General features: G+C 44.6%; 2 protein-coding genes across 2 annotated transcripts; one reads left to right on the forward strand and one right to left on the reverse strand.

Moving 5' to 3' along the window:
• Nucleotides 1-2606: 2606 nt before the first annotated feature.
• ap2s1 (adaptor related protein complex 2 subunit sigma 1) lies at nt 2607-5346 on the forward strand. Its single transcript, XM_068745266.1, has 5 exons — nt 2607-2719; nt 3133-3282; nt 3529-3642; nt 3748-3807; nt 4132-5346. Exons 1-5 carry the CDS (start codon nt 2717-2719, stop codon nt 4231-4233), a joined length of 429 nt encoding a protein of 142 aa, XP_068601367.1. The 5' UTR covers nt 2607-2716; the 3' UTR covers nt 4234-5346.
• A 2401-nt stretch (nt 5347-7747) lies between these two features.
• rab4b (RAB4B, member RAS oncogene family) lies at nt 7748-12202 on the reverse strand. Its single transcript, XM_068745300.1, has 7 exons — nt 12035-12202; nt 10053-10133; nt 9082-9196; nt 8859-8921; nt 8145-8299; nt 7969-8064; nt 7748-7873 (listed from the first exon to the last, which is right to left on the reverse strand). Exons 1-7 carry the CDS (start codon nt 12048-12050, stop codon nt 7758-7760), a joined length of 642 nt encoding a protein of 213 aa, XP_068601401.1. The 5' UTR covers nt 12051-12202; the 3' UTR covers nt 7748-7757.
• Between the last annotated feature and the right edge of the window lie 341 nt (nt 12203-12543).

The raw sequence follows: 12543 nt of genomic DNA on the forward strand, positions 1-12543 counted from the left end.
GGACCAGTTGTTTCCTTTGTTGTGTCAAAAAACAAAAAAAATGTCAAAATGAAAAACAATAAAGAGTCCGTCGGAAACGCGAGCACGAAGCGTGTTCCTCTCGGGCCGGAACGAGCGACGCCTCTTCGGCCGCCGCCGTGCGTTGCAGCGTGAATCTGTGACGATGCGTTTTAAGGCTGGGTTTTTTCAGCTTCGCGATAATGGCGGACCTTCTCCCGAATCCAGCATCCCCCCTCCTATTCACAGCAGAGAGAGAGAGAGAGAGAGAGAGAGAGAGAGAGAGAGAGAGAGAGAGAGAGAGAGAGAGGGAGGGGGGGGGGGGGGGGCATTCGTCACTGCCCTACATGTGAACCCGGACGATTAGATTCAGAATCACTTTTTATAAATATATTTCTAAACAGCCTCTCATTAAGAGAATACAGATAAGAGGCGACTTTTTTCTTTTTTTTATTTCTTTTGGCGTGGCCTATAATCACACACAAATTAAGAGCTGTTGGAAAAATGTAATATTTCCTGCATAAAATGCACACAAATGCATCATTGTGCCACATGCCATGGCCACATGCACATATATATATCTGTAAAGTTTAGTGTTTATCTGTGCTAAACTGCCCCCCCCCCCCCCCCCCCCCAACTGTCACCTAGGATAGGCTCTGAGCTGCCACGGCCCTGCTAAGAAGTCGATAGATCTATAGAAGGATATTTGCATTCTTGTTTTTGCTTTGTTTGATTTTTTTGGTAACCATAGGTGTTATTTACTTTGTTAAACGTCAGCATTCAAATAGCATGGAGGATGAGGTCATGGTGAATGCAGAGGAGACAAACCAGCTACTTTTTTCACACACATACTGTACACTATCCAACGTGTTAGTTATATTTTTGTAATTTCTAATTATATAGGACTGTGTTTGTGTCAACATGATTGCACTGTGCTGACTTTAGTTTGCACTCTTTTTCTTTTAAAAGATATACTCACAGCTCAAACAGATGTCGGGTGTCTTGCACTGGATCGCTCTCCTCGGAGAGCTCACCTCCCTCTCTCTTGCAGTCTTAGCTTGAACCTCCTCAAACATTCAAGTCCAATCTGGCAAGATAAATAGTTAGCAATATGAAAACAAATACTTTGACGGTGCCGTGTAATTCAAAATGTCAATTTTGAATCTCGATGCAAAACGTTAGGAGAAAGTCTGCTCCCTGGAAATATTGCAGACAAGACAGAAGGTAAAAGCTGTCACGATATTAACCACAATTAACCATTTTGAGAGTTTAACTGGTTTACTTACACACGTACGAATATGACTTTCAGAATTAAAATATATATAGTGCAGTATGTTTGCGCTGATAGTTTGAAATGTGAGCCAGGGTTCAAAGTGCACTGTCCTTTCTTTAAACAAGCTTCTGTCCAATCACATCACTTATACGGTGTTTCCAGCAATATTTGCATGACCCCAAACACACAGAGCGAGATTAGCAAAGGGTCAAAGTTTCTGTTCAGGAGTTTGCCTGTGTTTTACATCCCTCTCGCTGACCACTATTATTATTATTTTTTTCCAACATAGGACCCCTATCATAAAACATTCTGTTCATTTAACTATTCTATTATGATGTTTATTACTACATATGGTCTGCTTTTATTGCATGCAGTAACAAAACACAGCTGGAAGCATTATATACAACGGAAATCCCACATTAATTAATTACAGACTGATTGTTTTTCTTTCATTATAATATATATTTATATATATATATATATATATATATTAAGATCGTCTCATCTCAACCTTTTCTGTATTTGCAGCAGAAATATGTCTGTGTGTCAGATGTAGGCACATTCCTTTACGCACAGTTGCGCAATCCATGACAATCGCAGTTTCCCCATCCCCCCTTTGACTCCCAAGACGCCCCAGAATGAGAGGAAAGCAATCCTCCTTGCTCTCTGGGCAATGTTCTGCGGTGGACTCACTCGCTGCCCAACCAGGCCAGTAAACAAACTCTGAGCCCTGACTCTGCAGAAAACAACCACCAATGACGTAACCTCGAGAGGCGGAAAAACATATATTGCCACTTTTTTTTCTCCTGTAAAGCGCATGCATGCAAATAATTCTGAAGCGTGTTACAGTCAGATAGGTGCACACACACGCGCGTACATATACTTGAATTAAACGTGTTTAAAAGTAAATCTTAATGACATAGAAGCTGCTCAATATTTTAGATCTTCACTTTGACCGAAATTAAAGTTTAAAAACCTAAGGGGATGAGTTTGAACTTTGAACACGTGATTTGAAATTACAACTACGATAATTATTGTGCATGTCAAAGTTAGTTAATATTATGTAGATTTATGTTAACTATATAAAGGTTTACTTCACGATATGTCAAGTGTAGTAACTATCAAATTATAATGTTTTTACCACAAAAAAGTATCCCGGACGGTCGATTTCATGTCACGTGATATCAGTAGGACGTAATAAGCGGCGACAACATGGTTCTTGTAGTGCAATATTGAATTCCTATCGTTTTTAATGGAGTGAGGAAAAACTCAATTTCCCACTATGCAACGCAACCTGGTATAGCTTTTCGTTTCCGGTTAGCTTCTGTAAGATAGTGGACTAGCGGTCGCACAAATTTCTGATGACATCTATCTGCTCGAAGTCGTAGCACAATAGTTGAGGAACGTGGTTTTGTGGAACCTCCGGATCGATAATAGGAGACAACAATGGTAACTATGCCCTAAATTAATGCGTTAGAGGTTTATCTTCAAATGAGCGGGATGCTAGCATCTAAGCCTTCATTCAGTAAGCAGAAGACATTAGCTAGCGAGTTAGCTGTTTCCCCTCACACATACGGCTAAAGCCACACATTTATCCCACATATGATCAAATATGTCGCGTTGTAATAGTTTGGGGGTCTGAAAGTGATTTCGTGTCGTCAAAAGTTATTGGGTATGTCACAATTGGATGCTAATGAACGCGTTAGCGAAAAGCTAACGCCATCAGTATTTAGCCAGCCAAGTTACAATCTAATAACGGCGAAGCCCCGCTGGAGCTCAGTATATTATATAGTATATTAGCATATTATAGCATTAATATAATATTAATAATATACCCCCCCCCCCCCCCCCCCCCCCCATAGATCCGCTTCATCCTCATCCAGAACCGAGCCGGGAAGACGCGGCTGGCCAAGTGGTACATGCAGTTCGATGATGATGAGAAGCAGAAGCTGATAGAGGAAGTTCACGCTGTGGTGACTGTCAGGGATGCCAAACACACCAACTTTGTGGAGGTATAATTGTCAATATTTCATGCATGCAAAGCATTGGTTTTAATAGCTGGATTGTTTTCATGTGTAGTTCTGTAACATGTTTTATGTACCAGGTATTCTGTTCCTGGTACACAAATACCAGGAAAATATACTGTATGTGTTTTACTTTAAGGCAGGGAAGCCTGAGCTCCAGTTAAAGCTGCTGTTTGTAAATCATAGTAGGAGAGTAAAACTGTTAAGAACCTTTTGTGTTTGCGTTTCTCACAGTTCAGGAACTTCAAAATAATCTACCGTCGTTATGCTGGGCTGTACTTCTGCATCTGTGTGGATGTGACTGACAACAATCTGGCGTACCTCGAGGGAATCCACAACTTCGTAGAGGTACTGACAAACGGAACAAATGATTTAGAGACTTGGCAAACTTGTAACGATTGACTTCTCAAATCAAACGATCTCTCTTCTGACTATTCTTTTCTTTCATTTAAGGTGCTGAATGAATATTTTCACAACGTGTGTGAACTGGACCTCGTGTTCAACTTCTACAAGGTGAGAGCATCACACTATTATTTCGGGACTGGTGTCGACCGATGAGATGTTTATGAACATTAAATCCCATCTGAGCCGCCGCGGTCCTTCCACTGAGGCGCTGCTGAGTCACCCCTTTTGTACGTGTCGCACCCATTCCTGTGTGGCTAATGTAAGCCGCGGTTATTTTTGTATTTTAATAACACAGCTAGGTGAGGCTGGGTTGGTATGGGAACAGTCTTCCAGGAAACCCAACCCTCTTACGCGTGCTGAGGATAATGTGCATTCTTCCTTGAGGTTTCTCATCGCCGCCCTCTAACGCTCCTCTCTTGTCTACCTTTCGAGGTGTACACGGTGGTGGATGAGATGTTCCTGGCAGGTGAGATCAGGGAGACCAGTCAGACCAAGGTCCTGAAGCAACTCCTCATGCTTCAGTCGCTCGAGTAGGGAACGACCGGCCGTCATTCCCACTCGTCTGCTGCCTTGGCTCCTAAATCTCTCTGTACAGGACTGTGGTGTCAACACATTTATCCATTTTCTAATGACGGCTGCCGTTTTCAACACGCTAACGTTTCATGTGACAGCCTGGATTTACAGCCCACTCTGTTCTGTTCATGTTTCCCCTAACTAAAATATTCTCCCCTTGGTAACCGAGTCAGCTTAGCATTTATTTCTACAGCACAGATGCCCCCCCCAGTGTTCATTTAATGGCTCTGCTCTAGCTAACAAGCCCCATTTATACAGAGAATGCCTATAATTGAGCACTTAAAGCAGCCTTACAGCCAGTCCTGTAAATCCATGAGCAAGTAAAGACCTCTCAGACGTGGAAGCGAGACTCACGGTGCCTCCTGCTCATTTCATATCTGAGCAAACTACGACTAGAAAGTCCTCTAAGGCAATTGACCCGCCATGGAAAGTTGATAATTGAATGGAGTGTGCTTAAGATGAGTGCCGTTCTGACAACGTGTTATGGCTGATAACGAGTGCAGGCTGCTCAGCTCTGTCCTCTGTACGTTTTAAATGTCCTCGATGCATTTCAGATTATCTCCGTCTTTGGATGCCACCATTGCATTAAATGGTGTGTGTGTCTCTTTAAAGACGCATACGAATGCACTCAAACTGAAGACCTTGTTACAGAAAATGCGTTCTACATAAAGCAGTACAAAGGTTTGCTTTGATCTGTACATGGTGTATCTTGTGTATGCTGAATATTGTGATGTTAATTCATTCCAGTGTTTACTTGTAAAAGAGGAATAGATTACTTTGGCATTACTTAAGTCTGTTTAACATCCTCCTCCGATGGGCATGCATCTCGTCAAAATGCATTTCCTTCCTTTCACTTTGCAGGAATTCAATGTTTGAGCTTCACACTCATTTTTAACCACATCCTGTCAGAATGGTGTCTTCAGTGGTAAAAAACAAAATGAGTAGCCAACAGTGAAATATGTACCGCTCCCCTAATTGTCCACCTGTGAGTGTGTTGATTAAATACGTGCTTGTGATTGATTGATAACCCAATCATCGTACCCCATTATATGTAAATAAATAGATTCAATGATACGCCGACTGTCTCTGCTGGTGAGTCTTGATACATTTTCAGAAGGCATTGAACCACAGATTACAGATGTTTCAATGTGCTTTACCGCCATCTAGTGGCCGAACCCCCCCAGTTCATTCTCATGAGATCATCCAGACAAGCCTGTCTCCGATCGATAAATCAGTCAATATATCCATTTCAGCCATGATAAAACACTCGAGCTGTTATTCCATCGACCTGATACATAAATCCAGACAATTGTCTGTGGAGGGATTTTCACTCTTCATCACACAAGTCTTCTTATATCCGAACATCACCGACACCGCCTTAAAATGATTTTCCTGGCGAATGGAAGGTTGAGGTTCACGTACACGGACTGTATTGTTAAACCTCAGCCGTCTAGAAAGCTAATGTTACTTGCTCCTCACAGGAGAGAACACAACTCAGATTATCTTATATTTATGATCTGGTCTCACTTCACAATAAGCATGAGCACAAATGTGTAGGAAAGAACACCCGTGACACAGGTGGAAGGTTTTAACTGGAAAAACACGCCGTTTACTGGGAATTGCATAATCAATGAGCAACACTCGCCCTTAACTAACGATAGACATCTTATTTACAGCATATAGGCTACTAGAGACGTACATTTAGGATCACCATATATCAGTTACCAAGCAACAACCGAGTGATTTTGTTCTTAACATGACAGAATCCAGAGGGCAGAGGGGATATGGCTCCGTTAATGAGTGTTAATTAAACATAATAGAGGCGTGTTCTTTGGCAATCGCGAACCGGATCTGACCGCTGCGAACAAACGTGTCCAACCAGATTATCACCGCTGCAACAAATGAGCCCAGCAAGGAATACGATCAAATTAAGAACTTCAGCTGTTTCATAAGAAATTCAAACATTTACAGTTTAAAATCTTTATTACAGTATGCTCTTTTCAAGAAAAATGAAATGTACAATTCTACAGCTGCAGCATATAAATCAAAAAGAAAATTCCTAAAGTAAAAGTGCACTTGTAGGAGGAGACAAACTGATGTTAATGAATCGATATATGTTTTTTGGACTACCCGTGTCTCGATATCCTTCACAACCCCGTCCTCTAAACGGGAGGCATCACGCGTCGGCTTCGTACGGGAGGCGGCGTGAGAAAGCGGTTTGTTTGGATCTCCTCTTGGCCTCTGATCTCGTTTTGTATCCACTATGCAATGACAATAAAGGCTTTCTATTCTATTCTATTCTGTTCAGACAGCAGCAGTGTCTTTGACTCAACAGTAGGACGGGAGAGTTTGGGATCATTTTCAAGTTATTAACTCAACTTCATTCTCCCCTCGCAGCAGCGCACGCCACGCTGTGCTACACACAAAGATTCCCAGTTTCTCTCCAGAGAAACTCGGGAAAACATCTATCGGTACTTTGGCTCTGACAGTTAATGACACTTTGACGCGGAGGAAAAACAGAATCCTGACTTCAAATCAGCCCTGCCATGTTTTAAACAGTGCCGAGGCAAAAACCAACTGGTTTGCCTCCGCCGCAAAGACTTCGTTTTGCAGAGACTGACGACCCGCTCTTAAACAAACGGAAGGTCGGGCTACTAACTTTGGAGTACGACAAAGAGAAAACTCCCTTTTGTGCTTTAACCGTGACCCGCAGGCACATCTGTGCGAACTGAAGATGAAACCTGGCGATGCATCAAAAGGAAACATTTATGTTTAATGCACAAGGACACCAAAAAAAACAAAAAACACACCTGAATTACTGAGCTGCTCCTTTAGACAGTTTGGAGTAATGGTGTCAGGGAATATATATACACTGTAGATTTACAATATTCCTTGGATTACTAAGGCAAAACTATGTTATAAAAGTGCTTCTTTTTAACGGACACTCAATGAAAATCAAACTGCCAACAGGCGCCTTTATGCATTTTAAGTGTTACCAAACTGATTCCCTCCGGACAGACTGAACGATAAATATGCTCAAAATAGCTTAACAATAACAATTTATAAACAATCTTGTGCAAACATAGAAAGCAAAGATGAGTTACTAAAACCAAAGTGAATAAAAAGCACAGACAGCAGGACGGCCCATAAACACACAACCCTTGACGTGTCCTCGCCTGGTGATGAACCGAGGAGCCGTTTCGTCATCCAAGCATGTTCAAACTGAAGGGGGCTTCCCTGCCCAGACGCAGGGGGGGGGGGGCAAACGGGTCGCAGTAATTTCCTTGACCACTCGTCCAGGTGATCCAAGGTGTGTGCGACTCCGGACTGAAGATCCCACACACCGAAAACACCTGGAGCTAAGACGTGGGAGAACATGTCTAAAAGGCTTCAAGCCTGGGTTGTTCAAATGTCACTGACCTGTAGGGGGCGTCCTGTCTGTGTGGGCCTGTGTGCTTGGGGGGGGGGGGGGGGGCCCTGGAGCTCTAGCAATTACACTGCTGCTTAGTGTGTGTGGCGGTGCCTCTCGGCTGCCGCAGCTGCCTCAGCGACGCGTCGCCGTACTGGATACCTGAGCCCATCCTCTCCGGGTCCAACTCGCCTTTCAAACCAAACAGCAAAGAAAACGTGTGGGTACTCTCTCACAGGGGGGGGGGGGGGGGTTACACCCCGCCCGCCAAAGAATGAACGGCCTACCTGAATCTATCTTGCCGAGGATTGTGCGAGCGCACTTTAGGAAACCCTCCTCGACATTCTCCCCCGTCAGAGCACTCGTCTCCAGGAAGATCAGCTCTGCGTGAGCAAGGACACATTCACAGTGAGGGGGGGGCAAGACAAAGGGAATGCGCAGACGCAGAGACTTCGTCAGTTACCGTTCTCCTGAGCGAAGCGGGACGCCTCCAGGAAGGTGACCTCTCTGTCTGCATCCAGGTCCTTCTTGTTGCCACACAGGATGATAACAATGTTGGGGCTCGCCAGAGTGCGAGCGTCAGTCAGCCAGTTGGTCAGGGCGTTGTACGTTTCCCGGCTGCAACGCAGAGATGGGGGCGGGGGGGCGACTTAATGGCGCACACAATGCGTCTACCTACGTAAGACGCCTGTTGTATAAACAGAAGCTGCATGTCTCTGCATGGTAACATTAGTTTTGCACTATCCTTCCACTCACTTCCCTTTCGATTTGTTTAGCTAAGCCACTCTCAAGTACTAAATCATGCCGTACAAATTCCTCGAGGGCTTCGTGTAAACACCAGAACCTCCTGAGCCACACCCACAACTTATTAGAAGCAAGTTGTTTTCATGGCAAGGAGAGAATAGCGGATGCTGCTGGCGGCTACTCTTAACATGTGCAAATACTCTGCAGCCGGACTAGATTAAATATTACACAGGGTAGTCTGTAAGGGAGCGAAGAACCTTCTGTGGGTTCTAGTCACGCACACGGGAACTCGTTGTCCCCGGCGACGCGACGGCGCTGCGGCTTAGGAGAATAATGTCTAACGGCAGTGAGTCCGACCAGCCACAGAAGGACGTCAGTCCTCCTCTCCCGCCCAGAAACGTCTAATCAGCAACACAACCTGCGATTGTCCTACCTGGTGATGTCGTAGACGAGCAGCGCTCCTGCTGCTCCTCTGTAGTAGCTGCGTGTGACTGAACTGGAAAGAACATATTTTGATTAAAAAAAAAAAAAAAAAAATGTATTTCAGATCAGTCTCAGGTGGTTTCTGTGGGAGGAGCAAGACGGCTGTCTAGCTGTCCCACGCGTTAGCAGCCACAGGAGACGGCGATACCTGCCGACCTGTGGCGGGACATTACCGGAATCGCTCTTGCCCAGCGGTGTCCCAGATCTGCAGCTTGACCGTCTTCCCACCGACGTTGACCACCCTGGAACCGAACTCCACGCCGATGGTGTGGTTGGAGTCCTGTTTGACTGCAAAGACAAGCGAGTGGGAAACACGAGGCGGTATCACAGCGACCAACGAACCCCCCCGCGGGCTTCTCGTCGTGATCCCACCGTCTCCAGCAGAATAAACTATAACCGAGCAGATACGTGATGAATGACATGTAAATGAGAGACAGAGACGAGACAGTGGTGCCGATACGGTGGTGCCGATTTAAAAAAAATAAAATAAAATCAGCATTGGTGATGAGACGAGAGTCTGGATGAGATTACAAAAGTCCATCTGCTTTCCCTTTACTTCAAGTGTGCGTGTGTGTGTGTGTGAGTGTGTGTGCGTGTGCGTGTGTGTGTGTGTTTAGCGGACTCATCTTGTGTTTTGACGTCACCGAAGAAGAGCAAACCTGTGTATTTCTAAAATATCACTCTGCATGCTTTTATTGGGTGGATGTTTGGGTTTGAGCCTCAGATGTTACTGCCTTCTACTTTCAATATTTTCATGGTTACACTAAAATGTAATCGACACACTGAGTTACTGACTTATGATGAATCTCCTGACTCCGACGCTCATGATGTCGTTTGGCTGACACTGTTAGAGTTGTGTAGATGCAACACAATATTTTAACACCCCTTGGTGGTTTTGGTTATTAGACTGCACAGAAAGTGGCATTTTAACCCGACTGTTAAATGATGAAGAAGAAAAAAATGCAAATCAATAATTAACTACTGTGAATGTTGGGAATCCAGACTGACACACAATCCATCTAATCATTCTTTTTTTTTTTTCACGTGGACGTTAATGAATAATCCCAACCCTTTATGAAATCATCACCACGAACTTTAAGCCCACGTTGACTTCTGGGTTACCGAGGGAGGGGGGGTAACTTACACTTGTTTTCAATGAATTGGTGGAGGAGGCAGGATTTCCCCGCCCCAGCGCTGCCAATCACCAGAAACTTAAACAGGAAATCTGAAAGCAGAGCAGAGGAGAGGAGGTAGAACTCAACGCAAGGCCAACGCAATCCTAATGACGTCTAACAACCCAAAGTCTCCTAACCACAAGCCGTGCCTGTAATCATCACGACTTGTTACAATTACCATTTATTATGCTCGTTTGCTTGAGGTGCTAAACAACATCAGCACTTAGTAACGCGTCATTAGAGCAAAGCCACACGTATAATGCTCATGATTTAGATTGCTCAGGGACTTAGTTCCCAGAAGCAGCCGGTTCTGCATGCGTTCTAAGTCGAGTTAGCCCTTGTTCTGGATGTACATCCAAATCCAAGCAGCACAAATGACTCTGGGCCCTTTGTCTTTCACCAAAGATGGAACTCATTTAAATAAAGAGGCTACGTTAAAGCTCTGGCCTGATTCATCCGAGCCAGGCAGAGATCTGATCGTTGAGGAGATTAGAGAATAGGTTTACGTGTCAGATTTACAAGTGAGCCTGAAAAGATAGCGAGAAAAACAGAACATCCGAGAGCAGAGCTTTCCGATGTCTGCGAGAGAACCTGCCGTCGGTCTTTAAACTTATTATCACAGAGTCTCGGCCTCGTGTTGTTTTAGGGCCATGACAGAACCGATATGATCAAGAGCTAACAATTCTGTTTAAAAAAAAGCTTGCCTCAGCTTTCCACATATTCCCATACGAGATCTGCATCCAACAATCAAGCTGTCGATGTGGAGGAGGAAAGCAACGTCGCCCGTCCGACAGCATCCATCCAGGCAAGTTGTAGTCTTTTCACATCAATATTGATTTAGCCAAGAGAACGAACGAAAACTCTTCTGCACTCACTTACGTCCCAATAGTATTACAGAGAACCTTGTTTGTGCTTCAAATCAATTTCAAGCAATATCATTTTTCCTCCTCAATATCAAATGGATACTTCCCACTATTCGTTGCACCGTGTGCATCATCGATTAATCAGTAAATGAAAATGACATCCAATGAACACACTGCTAGTTTTCTATTGAATTCTCTATTTTTATTAAATTAACCTCATTCTTTCTATGAGACAAACTAATAAAAGAACATTATTGACCAATGCCTTCCATCCGAGGCGCTTTAAACCGAACCGTGTTTCTCACTGTATTCATATTGTTGTTGTTTTTTGCCACTTCCATTGCTGGCTCATTCAGGACGGGAGACAGAAATCAATACAACGCTATTACAGCCACCATTAAGCCCTGGCACTTTCGCATACACACTGCCCACTCGGATTAAGTTTCATTAAAGGGGACGGGGAGCGTGTGAGAGCGTGCAAGTGGAGAAGGTGATGGGCGAAACCATTGCAAAAACAACTGGGCCCAACTTACTGATGCTACCAGGTAGCATAGCATTATACTTCAGGTACAGAAGCTGTGGAAACCACTGAAACACCCAAAAGGAACTGTTCCACACCACAGCCATCAAGCTTCCTGATAGGCCTGGAAGGGCATCGAGCTATAATGAGAAACAGCACACCTGCACCCGAACGCAGCATACTCGGAAAAGCAAAACAGAATTCACACCTCGGGCTATGCACGTACGTTCCGCCATGCATCGACTTGCTTATGCAGACTCTGTGTCTCCCAAGTTTGGACAACTTTTACACGGAGATGTAACGCCCGTCATCCGTTTCTCGGGTTCATGGGGCATTTAAAGGAAACAATAAACTCACGAGGGGGGGAGAGGAGGCATCCCATAATACACACACAGAGCAGCAGCCGAACTGTCTTTAAATGAAATATTAGCAGCACACGTATACTGTACTGGAAATGTTAAAAAAAAAAAAAAAAAAACCCAAAGAGGTGGCAGCAGCTAAACTTAGCTAACCACGTAGCCGGCTAACCAAGAGCCGCGTCTAACAGTTAGCAAGCAGGAAACCGTACCGTAAGTCTCGGACATGTTTCGCTCTCGCTGCGTGCAGGACACAAGAGCGCCTTTTCGGACTCTCCTCGCGGTATTTGGGACAGCTGCGTGCCCGCTGGCTTCACACCTTGAACCGGGTGTTTATCTACCGAGACGAGAGGCTTTCCTCGAATCCCTCCTAGCTTGTTTTTTAGCTTCACCCCACAAACCAACCAAACCCGACAGCTGCGTCGCTACGTCATCCGTCCCAGCGCTGTTGCCTTCACGTGTCGCGGCTCAACGTAGGACATTTGAAAAATGCAAAACGTCCCCAAGCCGATAGTGATCGAAAATTCGTTAAATTGTTTCGAATTACATAGATTATGTGGCCATACTTTTAATACGTCGGAATCCTCTTAATACAATTTGCATTTTTAAAAAGAGAATCCCAGCAATCAGCTGGCGTCTCATCCGGGTCTCTCACGCGTAGCCTGCTGGGATAGGCTCACGCAGACCCGCGGCCCCGCAAGGCGGCTGAAGATGAGACGTT

Source organism: Brachionichthys hirsutus, chromosome 11 (assembly GCF_040956055.1).
Source record: "Brachionichthys hirsutus isolate HB-005 chromosome 11, CSIRO-AGI_Bhir_v1, whole genome shotgun sequence".
Lineage (NCBI taxonomy): Eukaryota > Metazoa > Chordata > Actinopteri > Lophiiformes > Brachionichthyidae > Brachionichthys > Brachionichthys hirsutus.